This window comes from Spermophilus citellus (genome assembly GCF_964194105.1).
Source record: "Spermophilus citellus genome assembly, chromosome: X".
NCBI lineage: Eukaryota > Metazoa > Chordata > Mammalia > Rodentia > Sciuridae > Spermophilus > Spermophilus citellus.
In genome coordinates this window covers 67,981,206-68,001,174 of record NC_138190.1, presented here as the reverse complement: position 1 = coordinate 68,001,174, position 19,969 = coordinate 67,981,206, and the positions used below count along the sequence as shown (strand labels likewise).

The 19,969-nt window shown below is 35.7% G+C and overlaps 1 protein-coding gene across 2 annotated transcripts in view; it reads right to left on the bottom strand.

Moving 5' to 3' along the window:
* Positions 1-19,969, bottom strand: part of PHKA1 (phosphorylase kinase regulatory subunit alpha 1) — a 115,775-nt gene that overhangs the window by 63,717 nt on the left and 32,089 nt on the right. For both annotated transcript variants that reach the window (XM_081278186.1, XM_081278187.1), the window contains exons 7-14: positions 16,059-16,157; positions 14,594-14,740; positions 11,656-11,709; positions 9,609-9,731; positions 7,602-7,697; positions 6,744-6,851; positions 4,849-4,927; positions 1,603-1,737 (exon numbers count right to left, since the gene is read on the bottom strand). In XM_081278186.1, coding sequence (XP_081134312.1) covers positions 1,603-1,737; positions 4,849-4,927; positions 6,744-6,851; positions 7,602-7,697; positions 9,609-9,731; positions 11,656-11,709; positions 14,594-14,740; positions 16,059-16,157 — 841 coding nt within the window. The remainder of the gene's footprint in view (positions 1-1,602; positions 1,738-4,848; positions 4,928-6,743; positions 6,852-7,601; positions 7,698-9,608; positions 9,732-11,655; positions 11,710-14,593; positions 14,741-16,058; positions 16,158-19,969) is intronic.

Here is a 19,969-nt window from a genome sequence, read left to right as displayed (position 1 = left end):
TATATATATATATATATATATATATATATATATATATATATGGATGGGGATGTAGCTCAGTGGTTAAGCACCCCTGGGTTCAATCCCCAGTACTCCTCCCACTAAAAAAAAAACTTATTGGAAATTAGTACACCAAAATAAAACAGCAACTTCCTTAGAGTAGTGTAATAATAAGTGGAATAAGTGGTTTTTATCTCTTTCCTTTGTGCTTTTCTCTATTCCCCAGTTTCCAGATGTACATATCATTGCTCTATTCCCCAGTTTCCAGATGTACATATCATCTGGAAATTAGATAGTTTACAACTTATGAAAACGAACAGAACCAGAATACCATATCTATTCTGATGAAACTAGGAGATACATTCGTAATTCTAGAAGGAGTGGAAAATATATCTGATAAAATTGATGTATTTGAATTTAAAGATTTGCAAAAAAAGGCAAGAAAATAAAAGGAAAGTAACAAACTAGGAAATATATATGTTACAAATCTCACTGATATTTGGGCTGGGAATGTAGCTCAGTGGTAGAGTGCTTGTTTTTCATGTGGGAGGTCCTAGGTTCAATCCCTAGCTCCACAATAAATCAACAAACAAACAATCTCAATGTTCAAAATGAGTATTATGGGGCTAAAACCAAAATCAAGGTTTTACCAGGGCTGATTCCTTTTGGAGATTCTAGGTAAAAAAACATTCCTTGCCTCTTCCAACTTCTAAAGGATGTGGGAATGTACATGTATTTATCTTTGGGTTATAGCCTTATCACACTAATCTCTTGCTTTGTAGTCACATCTCATACTTCTGTAGTCTGATAGCCCTCTGAATGTGTCTTATAAGGACATTGTGATTACACTTAGGGTTCAACTGAGTAATCCAGAATAATATTTCCATCTGGAGCTGTTTAATTTAATTATGCCTGCAAAGTTCCTTTTGCCATATTAGGTAATGTACATAGGTCCTAGGGATCAGTACCTGGATATCTTTGAGGGTCATTCTGTAGTCTTCCACAAATGTAGTTTAGAAATTTTTATATCCTTTTTATTGGTGCTAGACATTGGACATACTAGATATTCACTCTGCTACTGAGGTATCCCCCTAACTTCCATATATTTTCAAAACTAACACTATAGTAGTTTATTGAATTTGAAAAGTAAGTCACTATGTTTAATATTTAAATTAAATAAAAATAAGTACCAATAAAAAGTAAGTATCAGATTAGGGAATTTTAAAAATATTATCAACTAGTTCATTACATAACAAAGTATAAAAGACCTAAAAATAATTTTCTTGGTTATTCTTCTTATGAAATTCATATGTATTTGAAACAGAAATATAGATACCAGGAAAGAGAACAGGTTAATTGAATACACACTTGGAATAAAGATATAATGTTGTCTGAAAGCAGTCATGCCCTACATACCAAAGGATATCTAAAATTATCACACCTGCTCAAAAAAGAATTAGAAACTTGGACTCCAGATACTTTAAATTCTTCCTCAGATCCAGTTTAATAAAGCAGTACAAGGTCAAGATTGGAAAAAAACGGAAGGAAATAAGCCTGTATTGAGTAATGCTTTGGTTCTGGCAGGTTGGTCAATATCCTTACCTAGACTGGAATAAATATGGCTGAGAATACGAGCTGGTTGTACTCTGATGGGGTACACCTCAGCAATGGTCTCCACATCAATTCCGTTGTCCTTCAAAATGGCCTTGATTTCTTCTGTTTCAGCGAGAATGGAGACTATAGAAAAGAAAGATGAGATCAATAGACAGTTTCATTTCAATAGGAATGTAAAAATCCCCATGGCACATAATTTCTTTTGGAGGTAAAAAAAAAAAAGGAAGGAGAGTAAATTAACAGTTATGGAGGAAATAGGTGAAGCATCCTAGGTACTTTAGCAATATTACCTAAATAGGAAAGGGAAAAGATGTCTAGAGTATTAGATTGTGCTTTTTGGCTAACTACCCAAGTGCTTAGAGAACGACACACTTTGTATTCAAATGGGAAAAATTCATCATGGGGGTTTTTCTTTATAGCTTTGGTAAAAATTGATTCCCCACACTACCCACACTCTTTTGTATCAGTACACTTAAGGTGAGAGCCAGGAATGTGAGGGTTATAAAGGACATCCTGATAACAAGTTTTCCTATAGCTATAGAATGAAAGAAAGCTATATGAATTGGGGATAAAGACTGAGTCATCAACATACAGGAGGTATTATAGTTGTGTATTTGTGGGAGGAGGGGTTAGTAATGATAGCAATGACATTTCTCTAGATCCAGAGCCTGCCAAGCCTGGAAAATTCCCTTTTTTTCCATTAACACCAATGTCCCTGAAGTAGTAAGCCTATCCACAAGGCAAGAGGCCAGGTCAACTCCCTGATTCTTCCCAACTTGAAGTGAAGTGAAGCTTCAGCTGGCTTGAAACATGCCCTCTTCTTCTGCTCCCCTAGTACTGTTAGATGTGTTCCACTTAGTTCACAGGGGGAAAACGTACCAGTTGGTGAATTCCAGCTTAATAATATTTTCTTTTGAGCTTTGGGCAAATGCCTGGTAAACAAAATGCTACTTTGTTTTCCTTTGCCATTATCCTTTGTGTATTTTTGTATCTTGGCAACCTCATGCTAATAGGTTGCTGAGGTCTGGGCTAGGATATGTAGGACATGGTGATTTAAGAGTCCCTTGAACATAACATCATCTTGATCACTTCTAAATGGAAAACATAAAAATGAAAGAGAAACATGTACAGAGGAAAATGATAACAGCTAATAACAGTCTAGGAAAATACATGTATTCAAACATTTGTTCATTAAAAAATACTTACTAACTACCTAAATGAATGAGATGTGGAGCTGGTGATATAGCTCAGTTGGTAGAGTGCTTGCCTAGCATGCACAAGGCCCTGGGTTCAATCCCTAGCACCACTGAGAGAGAGAGAGAGAGAGAGAGAGAGAGAGAGAGGGGACATGGGAGGATATATAGAGAAGAGGACCCAGAATATAAACTTGAGAGATTCTGACATATATAAAGAATGGAAGGATAGAAAATCCTGGGATGGTTGGGCATGATGGCATACAGCTGTAATCCCAGCTACTCGGGAGCCTGAGGCAGGAGGATTATGAGTTCAAAGCCAGCCTCAGCAAAAGTGAGGTGCTAAGCAACTCAGTGAGATCCTGTCTCTAAATAAAATACAAAATATGGCTGGGGATGTGGCTCAGTGGTTAAGCACCCCTGGGTTCAATACATGGTACCAAGGAAGGAAGAAAGGAAGGAAGGAAAGTCTGGAGTGGGGGATTCTCGTCTCATGGCTTGTATTTTCTCAGTGGCATAGCAGGTGAGGTCATCTTCTGAAAATGAGGGAAGAATTAAGGAGGTGAAAAAGGGAAAAAGTTTGGAATAGGAGGAAGCTGAGAGACAGGAACAAATATTAAGAGTAAGAAGATCAGTACCCTGATGACAGACTCAAGAATGCCAATAGTTAAAGGGCAAGTATAGGGACAGGAAAACTTGAATGGGCAGAAAAGCACTTAATATAGGTTAAAGAAAATCCAAGAGACCATGACATCATAGAAGAGATGAAAATCCAGCATTTCCAGAAATACAAATAATAAATGAAACTGGAAGATCCACTAAGATATGGATTAAAAATATTCCCAAAATTGGCAACACAAAGGTCACTGGTATCTTAAGCAAGAACATGTTCAGAATAAACTAGTCTATAAAGCACTGCAGAATGAATGGAATATAAAAAGGCATAAGTGCCGATGAGAAAGGAAGAAACTAGAGGGAGATAAAACACGTCAAATGACTGAAAAACAGAAGAAACAGTGGGAGAGTTTGAAGATACTGGAAAATAGTAAGTTTCTTGAGGATGCTGGGGAAGAGGATAAAATCAAGCATCAGAAGGGGGCCTTGGCTTTGAATAGAAGAATAACACCTTTTTTCTGAGATTAGAGAAAAGGAAGCAAGGATGGGTAAAATTGTTGGGGTGGGGAGGGTTGGAGGACTGACAAAGATCCGAATATTAAGTGACTAGAAACATTTAAAGGGAGGTTCACAGCTGTACTTAATACCATATTAATGCACAGTGATGCTGGAAAGTCAAGAATCACCTCAAGCTTTCTACCCTAGGAAATGAGGACATTGGTAATGTCATTGAAAATGATAAGGAAAATAGAAAGATTTGTTTTTCTTGGGAGAGGTAAAAGGATGGGATAAAAACAGAAGATATCAGTTTTGTATTTGAAGTGTAAGTGATAGAGAAGTTTTTTAGGTACTGGAACACAAATTTTTTAATATGTTTATAACTTAGCTCAGTGTTTTGTATGGAATAGATACCTACAAATTTAAGTTGATTTATTTAGCAGTAAAAATAAAAGTTAGGCGTACCCTCCAAGGAGGTAATGGTCAGAAGCAACCTTATTATGAAGTAGGTAGTCCCAGCAAATTAACACACAGTATATGTACACATAGAAAGATGAGAGTATGAGATTAAGTACAGAAACAATAGGAGAACATGAAAAGAAAGGAGTATTAGAAGATAAAGCACAGAAAAGGTAATTAGAAAGGAAGCAGAGATAAATAGGAGGCTGAAATGTTGTGACAATGAAAAGAGTTTCCAGAAATAAAAAGCATCAAATAATATTTTGAGTCCTCTGACATCACACATTATTCATTTAGGATTAATATTAACAGTAAGTTTTGAACCAATCAGAACCAAGATCATCATATACTTTTTGAAATCTAACAAATGCAAGATGAAGAAAAAAGTCATAATTTACTGGCCCCAAGGTCTCTGTCCCTAACCACACCTTGAATATAAAGTTTTGCTATTGGGAATAGGAATACACACCTTGAACCACAACATCTGGCTTTGGTACAGTAGAAAATCTACGATTCAGGGGATCAATTTCTCCAGGAGCTAAAAATCCCTAAAAAAATCAGAAAGATTATTAGGTCCCTAAATCAAAAACAAATAAGCTAGTGTTTTAGGGAAAACAACACCATCAGAAATAAAATAAATAAACTTCTTGTATGAATATGTTTGAACTCCCATAATTCACATCCAAATTAATTTTATTTGAAGTTTATTCCTAGTAGTGCCCACAAATCCTTCTCTTGGAAGTAGGCAGGGTATAAATTCTAAATGAACAGAAAGTTTCAGATTACTCCTCTTCTTTCTCTAGATATACATATAACGACACATATTTAGATGATCAGATTCCAGTGTTTATTATGAATATTTTAAGTCATTAGTCCTGCTGTTTCTGCACTTTTTTTCCTGCATCTTCTATGCTTTCTGTTCATTGGAAATCTCGTTTTCCAGTTCTGGGGATCAAACCTAGGACCTCTACAACTGACCTACATCCTCAGACTTTTAAAAATTTTATTTTATGTTTTTGTGGTGCTGGGGATTTGAACCCAGGGTCTTGTGCATATGAGGCAAGCACTCTACCAGCTGAGCTATATCCCCAACCCTAAAATTTTATTTTGAGTCAGAGTCTCACTAAATTGTTCAGGCTGGCTCAAATTTATGACCCTCCTGCCTCAGCCTCCCAAGTCACTGGGATCACAGCTATGTTGCACTGTGTCTGAGTATCAGAAATCGTTTGACTTAACTTGAGTTTCTGTCCTTTATGAACTGTGATGAACTCACCTATTTTATTCTTAAGCATACCACTTATCTCCTCCTGTTTTCATTACATATAATTTATTCTAATTGAATGATAAGTTTACAAAACATTCTTCCCATTATTTGCTCTATTCATGTTCATGTCAACTAAAGATAATCAAACAGCCATGGTCACAAAAAAAAAACAAAAACAAAAACATCTCAGAAAAGAAATAATCATATATAAATAGGTCAAAGAGTCTGGCTCAGAAAGGACAGCTTAGGGGGCTGGGGTTGTGGCTCAGTGGTAGACCGCTCACCTAGCATGCTTGAGGCACTGGGTTCAATCCTCAGCACCACATAAAAATGAAATAAAGATATTGTATGTCCACCTACAACTAAAAAATAAATATTAAAAAAAGAAAGGACAGCTAAGTCCCAGAGCAGATTCTCTAGGAACCTGGTTATATATCACATCAAAATAACCTACAATGGGGAAATATATTTGCTAGTAAATCTGGAAAACTTTGGAGAAAGAAATCCCTTTGTGTAGGTTCAAAATGCTACAAAGAAGCTGAATACAAAGTCAGAAGTGCTTCATTAAAGGCTGCCTCAATAGAATTTGATGTGCGGAACATTTCAAGAGTCCCTTACCAAAAAAACAAACAGAAAACTGAAAACAACCAAACAAAAAGTCCATAGTGTTCCTACCCAGTTGTCAGGGTGCCTAAAATGATTAGTTCAATTAAAGAAAGAAACATTATGTTGCTTAGAAAGGTTAGCACTTAATCCACTGTCAGTAATTACTATCTAAGGACAATTGCATTTATTAGTCACCAGGCAAGGCACCTAGGAGTTCTGAATGGAAAAAATCCTGGGCTTGATCCTTCAGCATCTCCAAGTACAATGCCAAAGTAGAAAGCCCTGGGTGGCATAAGGAAAATAGTTGCCAAGGAGTACAAGATTTTCATCAAGGGCTGACTGTGCTTCTTACTCTGAAAACTTGGAAGAAAAACTATAATTAAGGCACACTATAAAAGGCAAGACATCCTTCAGATTTAATGAGCCACTCACAAATCTGATTATTAAGGTGACTAAGGCAGAAAAAGGCTGAGTAGCTTAAAGTTTCCCCTTACCTCTGCCATCAAACTTCCTAAAATGTATAGAGACTGACCCCACATATGAGGCAACTTCCCCATGGGTACTCGGTCCACAGTGTGAGGATTTTGATATTCTTCATCAACCTAAATGAAAACACAAAGAGGCCAGATGAGAGGTAATACAAGGCTTATGATACTAGACCATAAAAGGCTGAGTCTCGATTTTGGTTTTACATAGTAAAATAGGCAATGCACTGATAAATGAAGCATTATAACAATAGTCTAGGGCAGTGCTTGCTCCACAAACTGTAATTACTAGAAGAGCTAATTCAAATGGAGATTCTGGTTGAGGTGTGAGGGAGGGAATGACATCTATTTTTGAAAAGACTCAGGTGATGCTGCTGATATTACTAGGAGTTTATTCTTCCTTCCAATCCCAACAGAATGCAAGGTTGTATATCTCTTACGATCAGGGCTCTTTAACAAAGAGGAACAATGGTATATCTGATTTGTTTTTTGGCAAAATGAAGATAGGACATACTTTGTTATCCAAGCCTGATCTACTCAAATGATCCTGGATTATTGGTCTCAAAGTGGAGAATATCAAAACCTGAGAGTGTACACAGAACATCACGCTAGTCCTACCTACTGATCTCTGTCATCCTCAGCATTACGGTTTGGTCTCATCCTATCTCCCTGTATAGTAGTGCCATGATTGAGACTCCTTTACCAATTTATTTCTAAAGGAATAAAATCATATTTCTATTGTCTTATACCTAAAGAAAAACTTATTGAACATTAAAATCAGAAGATAAGCAATTATTTGATGCAAATGAAGCAGTCCTATTGAATTATGCCTCCTCTTCAATCAGTGTTATAGCATTTCCAACTCACCCTGTCAGGAGGAACACTGTACAGCTCTGGCAGAAGTGGGACTCCATTTTTGCCCTTGATGAGGACTGCTTCAAGAGCCTCTCTATACTCTTGAACCTACAGAGAAAAGAAAGGCAGACAGTGCTTGTAGGTACTATTTTAAAGCAGCTTATTTAACCAGGTAAAAGGGAAAGAAAGGGGAATGGTGGTAGATACTTGTTATAGGCCAAATATTATTTTAGGACTTTGTATACTTTAATGTATTTAATTTCAATAATAGTAGGCATGTGTGATTGAAGCCATCTTACAGGGAAATGCAGGCTCAGAGAGGTTCTGAATTTGTGGAAGATCACAGGGCAAGAAAATGGTTGAGTCCACAGTTCAACCCTAGTCAGCCTTCTTCCAAAGTCCTGCTTGATTCCATGTGTAGTACTTCAAGTACACCTCCTTGATTTTAGGATGGGTTGGACTTTAAAACTGCATTTTCCTGTGTCAAATTTGTTTTCTAGTATGATTAGTTTTATTCCTTTGCTTAGTAATTTGTTGAAGCCTAGCAATACATAAGATGTAAAAAATAAAAACAAATACAAACAAACAAATAAGGGCTGGGGGTATAGCTCAGTGACAGAGCACATGCCTAGCATGCATAAGGCCCTGGGTTTGATTCCTGGTACTGAAAAATAAAGTTAGAAAACCCTATAATTTATGATAGAAAAATGTACAATCAGTTATTCTATAACATTTGTTTTGAAAACAAGTTTGTTCTGATGAATTGGATAATTTAGCAGAACATAAATTTCATGTTTGCTTATATATGATTTCATCCCAAGAATGCATTCAGCTGCTTAAGAATACACAAAACACACACAGGCACATACGTCAGGAGGACAGTGAACTGTATCCATCCAGATATGCTGTTATAAATTTCTATCCCATTTTAGATAACCCTTCTTTTACCACTTCATAACTTACAAACTGTAACCCTCTGATGGTCAACCTGGCCACATGGCTATGGGTATCCCCTACTCTTCTCTCTTTTTAAATTTTTCTTCTTTGTTCTATGTTCTTTTTCTCTAATTTCTCTCATTATTTTCTTATATTTTGCATCTCAATTATACAGAATGATAGGTTTCATTGTTGTATATTTGCACATATACTAAAACACAATCTAATCAATTTTACTCCCCAATACTGCTTCCACCATCTTTTTCTTCTTCCCCTCTAGATCTCCTCTCTCCACTCTACTGTTTACCCTCTAATTTCATGGCACCCCCCTTTTTCCACTCCAGTCCATTTCTGTTTTTATCTCTGAGAAAAACTGATTGTACCTTGAATTTACAACATGTCTCTATCTGTGAAATTCAAAGAACTCCAGGGATATCTTTTTAAAAAAAAATATTATTTGATCTGGGCATGGTGGCATACACCTATAGTCTCAGCAACTTGAGAGGCTAAGGGAGGAGGATTGCAAGTGTAGCCCAGCCTGGGCAAATCAGGGAGACTCTGTGTCAAAGAAAACTTTTTAAAAGGTTAGAGATGAACAGATTGAAAAAAAAAAGGCTGGAGATGAAGCTCAGTGGTGGAGCATGTATATACAGTGTGCAAAATCCTGGGTTTAATCCTTAGTAGTATAAAATCATAATCTTAATTGTACATATTTATGGGATTCAGTGTAGTAATTTTATCCATAGAAACAGTGTGTAAGAATTTGATTAGTTAATCAATTAGGATAGTTACATTTCCATCTTTTTAATAATTTATTATGAGAGAAAAACTGTTCTGATGTACAGAGAAATGAAAGAAGTCAATAACAATATTTGGGCTATTCAGTGGTCAAAATTGAAGCAAAACAAATAGAATTTAGGTCTCCCAATTCTTATCCTAGTACCCTCAGCTACTAGTCTGTAGGGGACATCTCTGTCTCCTTTGAAGACTTCAATTTGAACACAAAATTGGTATAACCATTAACTGAAAAAGCAAGATATAACAAGACCAGTTTGCTGAAAACTCCTTCCCCAAACTCATTACCTGTTCAGTATTTCCACTGAAGACCCCATCAAGGATAAAATATGTCCAGAACAATGGCCATTCACACTCAATGTTTTCAAACAACTTCAGCTCAGCTGGTTCATAGTACAAACGATTGGGATCCTGGTAAAAATACAATAAACATTCTGTCTTATCACTCAGAGATTAGATGTACATCTTTTGTTCAGAGGTATTATTATTATTATGGCCTTTCCCTACATATAGTTTGATTCAGAAAAGTCAGTCAGTACTTAGTACTGTATGAGGTGATTATAACTAGTGAAAGTGGGGTAATAAGGACTTCACAGGAGGGTATATGAAGAAGTAAGTTTACCTTGCAATGAAGTTTCATTTGGTTTTATTCTTGCTAAATTTGAGTTAGTAATAGGATGTACAAATAGGAATGCTTACCAGGGCAGCTAGAGATGAGGGTGTGGGAATCATCCTCATAGAAATGATACATGAATTACCAGTTATAGATGAACTTAGTGAAAAAGTACTATATAAAATGAGCAAACTGCCCCCAAATGGAATCCTCACAAATCTTCAGAGTGGGGTGACAGAAGGACAGAAAGAAGACTCAGGAGAGTATAGTGTGAAAATTAAAATAGGAAAAGAATTTCAAGAAAATGTAGGAACAGGTAATAGTGATACAAAATGAAGAAGTCAAGGAGAATAAGGATTGAGAAAAAGCTATTGGATCAGTCACTTAGAAGCTTATGATGATGTTTTAGGGCATAATTTTAGTATACTGGTGGGGGCAACAGTCAAATTCAATGCTAAGGAATAAAGTGAAAAAGAGGAAGTAAGCCAGAAAAGTTTGAGCTTGATTTAAAAGATCACAACGGCCCTTGACCATCTCACCTAAGTCTTAAACAATATTTGCATTACCAATGAAAATGTTTATTATTGACCATTAATTCTCTTTAGTAGTCAGGTGTAGTGATGAATGCCTGTAACCCTAGTTATTTGGAAGACTGAGGTGGGAGGATTACAAATTCCAGATTAGCCTGGGCAAATTAGCTAGACTGTCTTCAATAAATAAATAAGGGCTGGAGATGTAGCCCAGTGGTAAAGCACCTTTGGGTTCAATCTCCAGGAACAAAAAACACTTTTAATTTATTTAATTTTCCCCGTGGATATTTCCAAGAAAAAATTTGTCTATTAGGAAAAAAAAAGGAATTTAACCTTTTCAAGATTGAGTACTGTTTAGAACTAACCAACTAAAAAAACTTGCAAAGGGTTGCTATAATTTGGATTTGGTTTGAGTGTGTTCCCCAAGGGTCCATGTGTTGAAATTTAATCTGCACTGTTAGCTATTAAGAGGGCAGAAACTTAATCCAACTATGGTGTTTAGAGGTGAGGCCTGGGAGAGGGGATTGGGATTCAATAAGATTATTAGAGTGGAGCCCTCATGAATGAATACTGATGGCTTTATTAAAAGAGAGAGAGAGTGACCAGAAGAGACACACAGACATGCTCATGCTCCCTAGCTTTTGCCACATGATGCCCTGCACCACCTTAGGACTCTACCAACAAGAAGGCCATCACTAGATATGAACCCTTGAACTCATATCTCCAGAACTGTGAGCCAAAATAAATAAAACACTTTTCTATATAACTCACCCATTCTGTGTATTATGTTATTGGCAGCAGAAAATGGATGAAGACAAGGGACCAGAAAGATGTACTGATGGCAAGATTTTTTCCTTTGTAATTTTAAAATATCGGGGGGAGATACTCATGAGATTATGCAAATTTTCTGGTTTTGCTTAAACTTTTGCCCACTGATTTTTAACATTCATCAGTAATTCTTTCCTGAAATTAACTAACTGCAAGAGTTTTCTTTCTTTTTATCTAATCCAGAATGGCCCCCAAACTGAGAACATGGCAGTGAAGCCCAACAAATACAGCAAACACCAGGTATTATTTTCCTATTTAGTGATTTACGTAAGCACCATCAATGACATAAATATTCTCTCTGAATGATGTTGCAGATAGCAGTGACCCTTCTCCCATATGTTCATTTGTGGGAAAAGAAACCTACTTCTTTAGGAGTTTTATATCCATCTCGTAGGAAACGACAGCAACCATAACGACCCTGGGGAGATAGAGCAAAAATCTCAGAAGCTTATACATAGGTACATCAATATAAATAGTCAGAAATATATATTTGGAAAAATCTATCTGTGCAGTTTATCATCAATACAGACCTGATAGCTAAAAACAAAAACAAAAAATCTGAAATCTGCTCAGCAGCAGAAACTGATTTCCAGCAATGTGATTTCAAGTGAGGGCTAAGTTACAGGTTCTTCCTTAGATCAGCATTACTAACAATATCCACCTTAGGGTAAGTCTGACAGCCTAATTACTAATATATGGTCCTGCCAATATCTCACAGAGCTTATGAGAGACCACAGGGTTAAAAAACATATTTTTAAATTTGAGAAGTTACAAATACTGTACAGTGTACCAATATATCCATCAATCACCATAATCTTATATTAACATCTTACATAATCATAGAACATTTATCAGAACTAAAACATTAACTTTGGTACAATACTATTAACCAAAGTACAGAAGTTAAATGGTTTTCACCAGTTATTCTACTAATGCTCTTTTTGTGTGTGTGTTTGCTCCAGGACCAAATTCTGAATCCCACACTGCTTTTAGTTGCCCTGCGTCCTTAGTCTCTTCCACTCTATAGCAGTTCCTCAGCCTTTCTTTGTTTTTTATGACCTTGATACTTTTAAAGAGCATTCATGAGTTATTTTGTATAATGTCCCACATTTAGTTTTGTCTGACTTTCTCTCATAATGCAATTTAGGTTATGTATTACTGGAGGATACCACACAATTGTTGTGCCCTTTTCAGTGCATTATAGAAGGGGGCATGTGATGTCAATATGTCCTATTAGTGGTGAAGTTCCCCTAGTGGTATCTGCTAGGTTTCTTCACTATAGTTTTCCCATTGTAAATATTAGATATTAGATATTTGGAGGGAGACACTTTGAGACTATACAAATATTCTCTCTCTGCTTAAGCTTTCATCCACAGATTTTAGCACCCATCAGTGGGTCACTCCTGAAACAATTATATTTTAGTGTTTACCTAATGGTAATTTTATATTTCCTTTATTCCTTCAATATGTTTTTGTGTATACAGTAAACATTTACTTAATATTTGATAATGAATGATTCTTAGTTGCTTAAACATTTCATTATAAGCTATGACCCCTTGGCATTAATACTATTTAAAAATAATTTTAAAAAATTTTATTGGTGAATAATAATTATACAGAACAGCAGATTTCATTGTGGCACATTTGTACATGCATATAACATGATTAATAACATTCCCCAATATGTCCTCTGCTCTCTTTCTTGATCCCCCTGCCTCCCTACCTATACACTAATGGTTTTATATAGAGTCATGTTTCTACTAGCATAGTCCATAAAGAACCATTCCATCACCCTCAAAATAATGCAGAGCTCCTCCCCCACCTTTCTTTTTCTTTTTTCTCCGTAACTTCCACATATGACAGGTGGGTATCTCATGAAAATCAAAGGGAAACTAGAAGAGTAGAGGAAAGGGACCACAGAGAGAAATGGGAAATACTACAGGATGATATTGACTGCTATGGTTTGGATGTGAGGTGTGCCCCAAAAGCTCATGTGTGAAACAATGTAAGAAGGTTTAGAGATTACATGATTGGATTCTGAAAGCCTTAACCCGATCAGTGTGTTAATTTCCTAATAGGACTAAGTGTTAACTGAATGTGGGTAGGGTATGCCTGGAGGAGACGGGGCATTGGGGGTATGCCTTTGGGGTATAGATATTGTATCTGGCGAGTGGAGTCTCTTTGCTTCCTGATGAGCATGTGAGCTGTTTCCCTCTGACACACTCTTCCACCACTATGTTCTGCCTCACCTGAAGCCCTGGAAAATGGAGCTGACTGTCTATGGACTGAGACCTCTGAAAACATGAGCCCCCAAATAAATTTTTCCTCCCTTACAACTGTTCTGGTCAGGGTCTTTTAGTCACAGCAGTGAAAAAGCTGACTAAAACATTGACCAAATTATATTGTTATATTGTGTGTATGTATGAATATGTAACAACAAACCCACCATTATGTATAATTATAAGGTACAAATTAAAAAATCTTATTGTTAAAATTAAACAAAATTCCAGAGCTATATCTTTTAAAAAATTTTTTAGTTGTATTTGGACACAATACCATTATTTTATTTATTTATTTTTTATGTGGTGCTGAGGATCGAACCTAGAGCCTTGCATGTGCTAGGCAAGGGGTCTACTGCTAAGTCACAACCCAGCCCCTTTAGACTATATCTTTATAGACAACCTGTACCTCCAACTTCTGGCAACCACTAATGTTTTTTTTTCCTGTTCATTTTTCTTTCCAGAGTACCATGTAAGTGGAATCATATAAAACATAGTCTTTGGGGTCTGGTATTTATTTCACTTAGCAAAATGCACTTAAGAATCATCCATATTGTCACATAGATCAGTATTGTTGAACAGTATTACATTGGGAGGAATTATAATTTTTTATTGCATTGAAGGTTGTTTCTAGTTCTTTTTTTGCAATTATCAGTAACACTGTTATAAACATCTGTGTGCAGATTTTTGTTAGAGAATAAATAAAATATAAAATAAAAACAAATTTTTATTTCTGTAGAGTAGCTATATAGGAAAGAAGTCATTGGATCACATGGTAGGTATATGTTTAAATTTGTAAGAAACTGCCAAACTGTTTCCCAAAGTGCATGTACCCATTCTGTATTTCCACTAGCAATAACTATAGAAACTAAAAAGCTTTTAAAGGAAACTATTAGAACAGGACAACTAAAAAAATAAAAGATTCCTTAAAATCACTGACACAGATCATGTTCAAGGCCTCCAGATGCACTATCCCCCTCAAAGTCACAGCCTCAAAAAGAAGAAAGGCAAATGTGGACATACCTGAAGCTTGGTGATTATCTCCTGTTTTGTGAGCTCCACCAACTGGCTGTCCTCGACAGCAAAGGCTGGGAAAGAAATCACTGACAACAGACTAGCATCAACTTCTTTGGATGTTGAAGCCCGGGGCAGTAGTGAATTAAGGATAGACTAAGAGGAAGAAATTCAAATATGGTACATTAGTAAATACCTTGGCATTATAAAACAGTTTTAGTTTCAAGAGATTAATGTGGAAGATCTTTCAGAAAATAACCAACATTATTCAATAGAGAGAGTTTAGAAAACTAGCTACTTTGGTTAAGTCATCCCTTCTCTTAATCCTGTTCTTAATAAGTCCTCATTCTATTCTTTTTTTTTTTGAGAGAGAGAGAGAGAGAGAGAGAGAGAGAGAGAGAATTTTTTTAATATTTATTTTTTAGTTATTGGCGGACACAACATCTTTGTTTGTATGTGGTGCTGAGGATCGAACCCGGGCCACACGCATGCCAGGCGAGCTCGCTGCCGCTTGAGCCACATCCCCAGCCCCCCATTCTATTCTTAAGGAGCTGCTTGTGTATAGAGATCAATCTAACATTATCCCATCCATTGTCCTATTGGTCCATTAGTAGCTATTTAAGGATAAAGTTAAGGCAAAATATAGCTGCTGAAACGCAAGATAAGGAAGGGTCAGGTCTTATGCCTCTGACATATATTTTTCCCAATGGAAAAGTTTTGTTTTTAAAATTAGAAGGCAAGCTTATATTCATTAGAACACATGAACATCTAATCAGACTTTGAAAAAAAAGGATAAAATTCATCACTCCAATGAGAAAAAAACATCTGAATCTTTCTTTATAATAAACTCTTTCTTTATATCCATTTGTTTCAGATGGGGCCTCACAATGTTGCCCATGTTCATCTCAAATTCATGAGTTCGCCATGAGCTCAAGTGATCCTCCCATTTCAGGTTCCTCAGTAGCTGGGAATATAGGCATGTGCCACCATACCCAGGTAAAACTTAATATTTCAAAAATGATAGTAATCATACACAAAACTGAAGATATATATTTATAACATTAACATTCTGATCTCCAAATTATCTAACCCTGGAGGTTACCAAACAAAAGACTGTTTCAGAGACACTGTGAAAAATACCCCAAAACTATTATCTCTTGTTCTCTTTATATATTTATAAAAGGAAATTTTCAGGAATATTATAGCCTCTTGATATGATGGCAATGGAGAATTTTGTATACTAAGATAGGATTCTTTCAAAACCTTTTATAACAGAACAGGAATATTATACATTTTATAGACCATGCTATTTTGACTTATCTCAGTACACTATGCTTGATAAAGACATTTCTTGACACATGGTAATAAATCAGATGATGTACTATCCATCTGCTCTTCTTAATCTATAGCTCATGCTAAATGTGAGTCTAGGCAAGAATAAAATTTTCTATAACATGGTCCATTATTCTCTTACCTGGCAGTGTTGTACTTCATCAGCTAGGACATGAATAACAGATTGGGGCCCACCTTTTCCACCAAATAGGTCCAGTTCATCTAGTGCTTCCAGGGCTGCCTGTGCAAAGCAATGGAAGAAAGGAAACCTTCAGGGTTAAAAAGATAAATACTTCTGGGCTGGAGATATAGCTCAGTGATTCAGCACTAGCCTAGCATATACAAAGCACTGGGTTCAATTCCTAATACCACTACCACCAAAAACAAACAAACAAATCCCAAAAGGTGTATATTTATATTCCCTGTATCCTAGTATCTTACCAATGCATATGATGTCACTTTTAAATATGTTTGATAGAGCAGAAAATACAATAATATTTATTTTTCTTTTTCTCCCATATGGTCCCAGAGAAAGTTACAATCACACTAAAATAATTTGACATCATTATGTACAACTATAATGCTCCAAAAAAGTGAAAAAATAATTTGAACATAGAACATGAATTTGTAGTAAACCATTGTTTTTTTTTTTTGGCAAGGATGCTCCAAGTATGATACCAGCACATAAGAAATGTTAGAAGTTGTGTGGTGTAAGATAACATAACCAGAATACATATTGCTACACAGCTGAGTTTCCACACAGAAGTAACTTCCTTAGAAACATACTATAGTTGACTTTAAAATAAACATTCTTAGTCACCAAACAAAGAAGGAATTCCCATGGTTTTAATTTTTTAAGAATATTTTATTTTTTACTTATAGTTGGACACAATACCTTTATTTATTTATTTATTTATATGTGTTGCTGAGGATCGAACCCAGTGCCTTACATGTGCTAGGCGAGTGCTCTACCACTGAGCCACAACCCCAGCCCCCCCCCCATGGTTTTAATTTTATACACTCTCACACACACACAGACACACACATACACACACACACACAATTTATTGATTATAGTCAACCTAATGAGCAACAGATAAAATTTATTTCTTCTATCTGAAACTTTCTACCCATTGATCAACAATTCCGCATTCCTTCCATTCTCCATTGCTCCAGCCTTGGTGATCATCATTCAATTCTCTACTTCTCTGTTTGACTTGTTTTTCTTTTTCCTTTTGGTACTGGGGAGTGATCCCAGGGACACTCTACCACCAAACTACAATCCCAGCCCTTTTTTATTTTTTGAGATGGTGTCTTGTTAAATTGCCCAAGTTGGCCTTGAACTTTTGACTCCTCTACCTCAGGCTCCCAAGTTACTGGGATTACAGTTGTGTGCCACCATGCCAGGCTTTGACTTTTTAAGATTCCACACAAATGTGAGATCAACATTTAAAAATAATTTATTAATTTCTTGCATTCCTAAATATGCTTTCAGATCATAAAAGTAAAGTATACTCCTTATAGAATTTTTAAAAACATAGTAAAGTATAAAGAGGGAGAAATCATTCCAAACAGCCACTAGTTTTTCCTATGTGTGTATATATATATATATATATATATATATATATATATATATATATATATATACACACATACTTGAGATTACATTTGGTATCTTTTTACAATTCATTTGCAGCATAAGTGTTTTCCATGTTATGAAAAACTACTTTGCCAGATATTCATCTGATAGAAGATTAATATTCAAAATATATGAAGAACTAAAAAAACTAACAAAAGAACAAGTAATCTAATCAATAAATGGGCAAAAGATCTGAATGGACACTTCTCAAAAGAAGTACAAACAGCCAATTAGTATATGAAAAAAATATTCAACATCAAGAAAATGCAAATAAAAAATTCCCAAACTACCCCATTAAGAATAGTCAATATTAAAAAAATGCAAAATAACAAATGCTGAGGAAGATGTGGAAAAAAGGAACTGGTGGTAGAAATGTAAATTACTACAGTCACTATGGAAAACAGTATGGAAGTTCCTTAAAAAGCCTAGAAACAGATCTACTGTATAATCCAGCTGTACCACTCTTGGATATATATCCAAAGAAAAAAAGTCAACATACAAAAGACAGACATACATATCCATGTTTACTACAGCACCATTTACAACAGCCAAGTTATGTAATCAGCCTAGGTGCCTGTCAACAGATAAACCAATAACAAAAATATAGTATATATACACAGTAGAGTATATGTCCACATTCCATAAAGAAGTGTTTATTACTTCAGCCATGAAGAAGAATGAAATAGCCAGGCACCATGGTGCATGCCTGTAATCCCAGTGACTGGGGAAGGCTGAGACAGGAGGATCATGAATTCAAAGCCAGCCTCAGCAGAAGTGAGGTACTAAGCAATTCAGTGAGACCCGTCTCTAAATAAAATACAAAATAGGGCTGGGGATGGGGCTCAGTGGTCGAATGCCCCTGAGTTCAATCCCTGGTATCCCCTCAAAAAAGAATGAAATCATGTCATCTGTAAAAAAAAATGGATGTATCAGAGGTCATCATGTTAAGCAAAATATGCCAGACATTGAAAGACTAGTATTTTATCTCATATGTGGAAACTCAAACAAACAAACATACAAACAAACAAAGGATGATCTGAAACTAGAAGAGGGACTATTAGGGAAGGGGAAATGCACCAGGAGAAAGGGGGAGAGAGAGAATGGCAAAGGAAGGTAATAGGGAGGATGAATATAATTATGGCACAATATATGAATGTATGGCCATGTCACAGTCAAAACCATTATTTTGTACAATGAACATGCATTAATAATTATAATTTTAAAAAAGAAGGCAAGAGAAGGCTGATAAAGTTGTTTAGGCTATCAAATCCTTAAGACAGATACTTAAACTAGATTATATTATTTCAATATTTCTGGTCAATAGTCAAACTTATAATCAATCTTATTATCCTCATAAATAATATAACTGGGTGAGCTGGGCCTGGTGGTGCACACACCTGTAATTCCAACAACACTGGAGGCTGAGGCAGGAGGATTGAAAGTTTGAGGCTAACCTTAGCAACTTAGTGAAGCCCTAAGCAAACTTAGTGAGACCCTTCTCAAAATAAATAATAATAATAATAAAAAGAGCTGGGGATGTATCTCAGTGGTAAAATGTCCCTGGTTTCAATTGCCAATGCCTAAAGAAAAAAAATAATAACAAATAACACAACTGAGTGATAGATGAAAACTGTGTCAGAGTTATGGATTTATTTTTCCATATAGGCTACATCTCCTGAAAAAGTGATATTTGCCAGTTTTAAGGCAAAATGGCTGGCCAATTCATACTTTTTTATGTAAACTTAAATTCAAAATACCAGTCATGCCAAGTAAATGACTTAAGTTTCATTTCCTATTTCATCTCTTGCTAAATTAAAAATTCCTTGAGGTCAGGGTTGTTTTTACTAATATCTAGAGTACATAGCAGGGTATATAGTAGGCTTGTTGTTGAGCTAACAATTATGTGTTTTCATTTTGAGTTGTTTTGTAAGCATTATTTTCCTGAAGTAGAATTATTTGGTCAATGGGTATGATCAATTTTTGAGATATAATGCTAAATTGTTTTTAATGCATGTCATACCAATATAACTACCAGGAGGGTATTTGAGGGCTGAGGTTGTGGCTCAGTGATAGAGCACTTTCATAGCACATGTGAGGCACTGGGTTTGATCCTCAGCACCAAATAAAAATAAATAAGTAAAATAAAGGAAGGTATTTGACAATACCTTCCTTTGTACAAAAAAAAAAAGTGTCTTGATTTTTCCCTGATTTGATAAAAAGGTTTATCTGTTGCATTCACTTGCATTAAATTGTGAGCAAGATTGAATATAATTTCCTCAATTATAGGCAGGACTGATCTAGTCTTAGGGCTAAAAGGCAGTTTCAAAGATGCTTCCCTAAAGAAATGATACTCAAAACAAAAGTAAGGGTAAGTGGAAGTAGACCAGGCACAAAATACTCATTAATAACAAAGG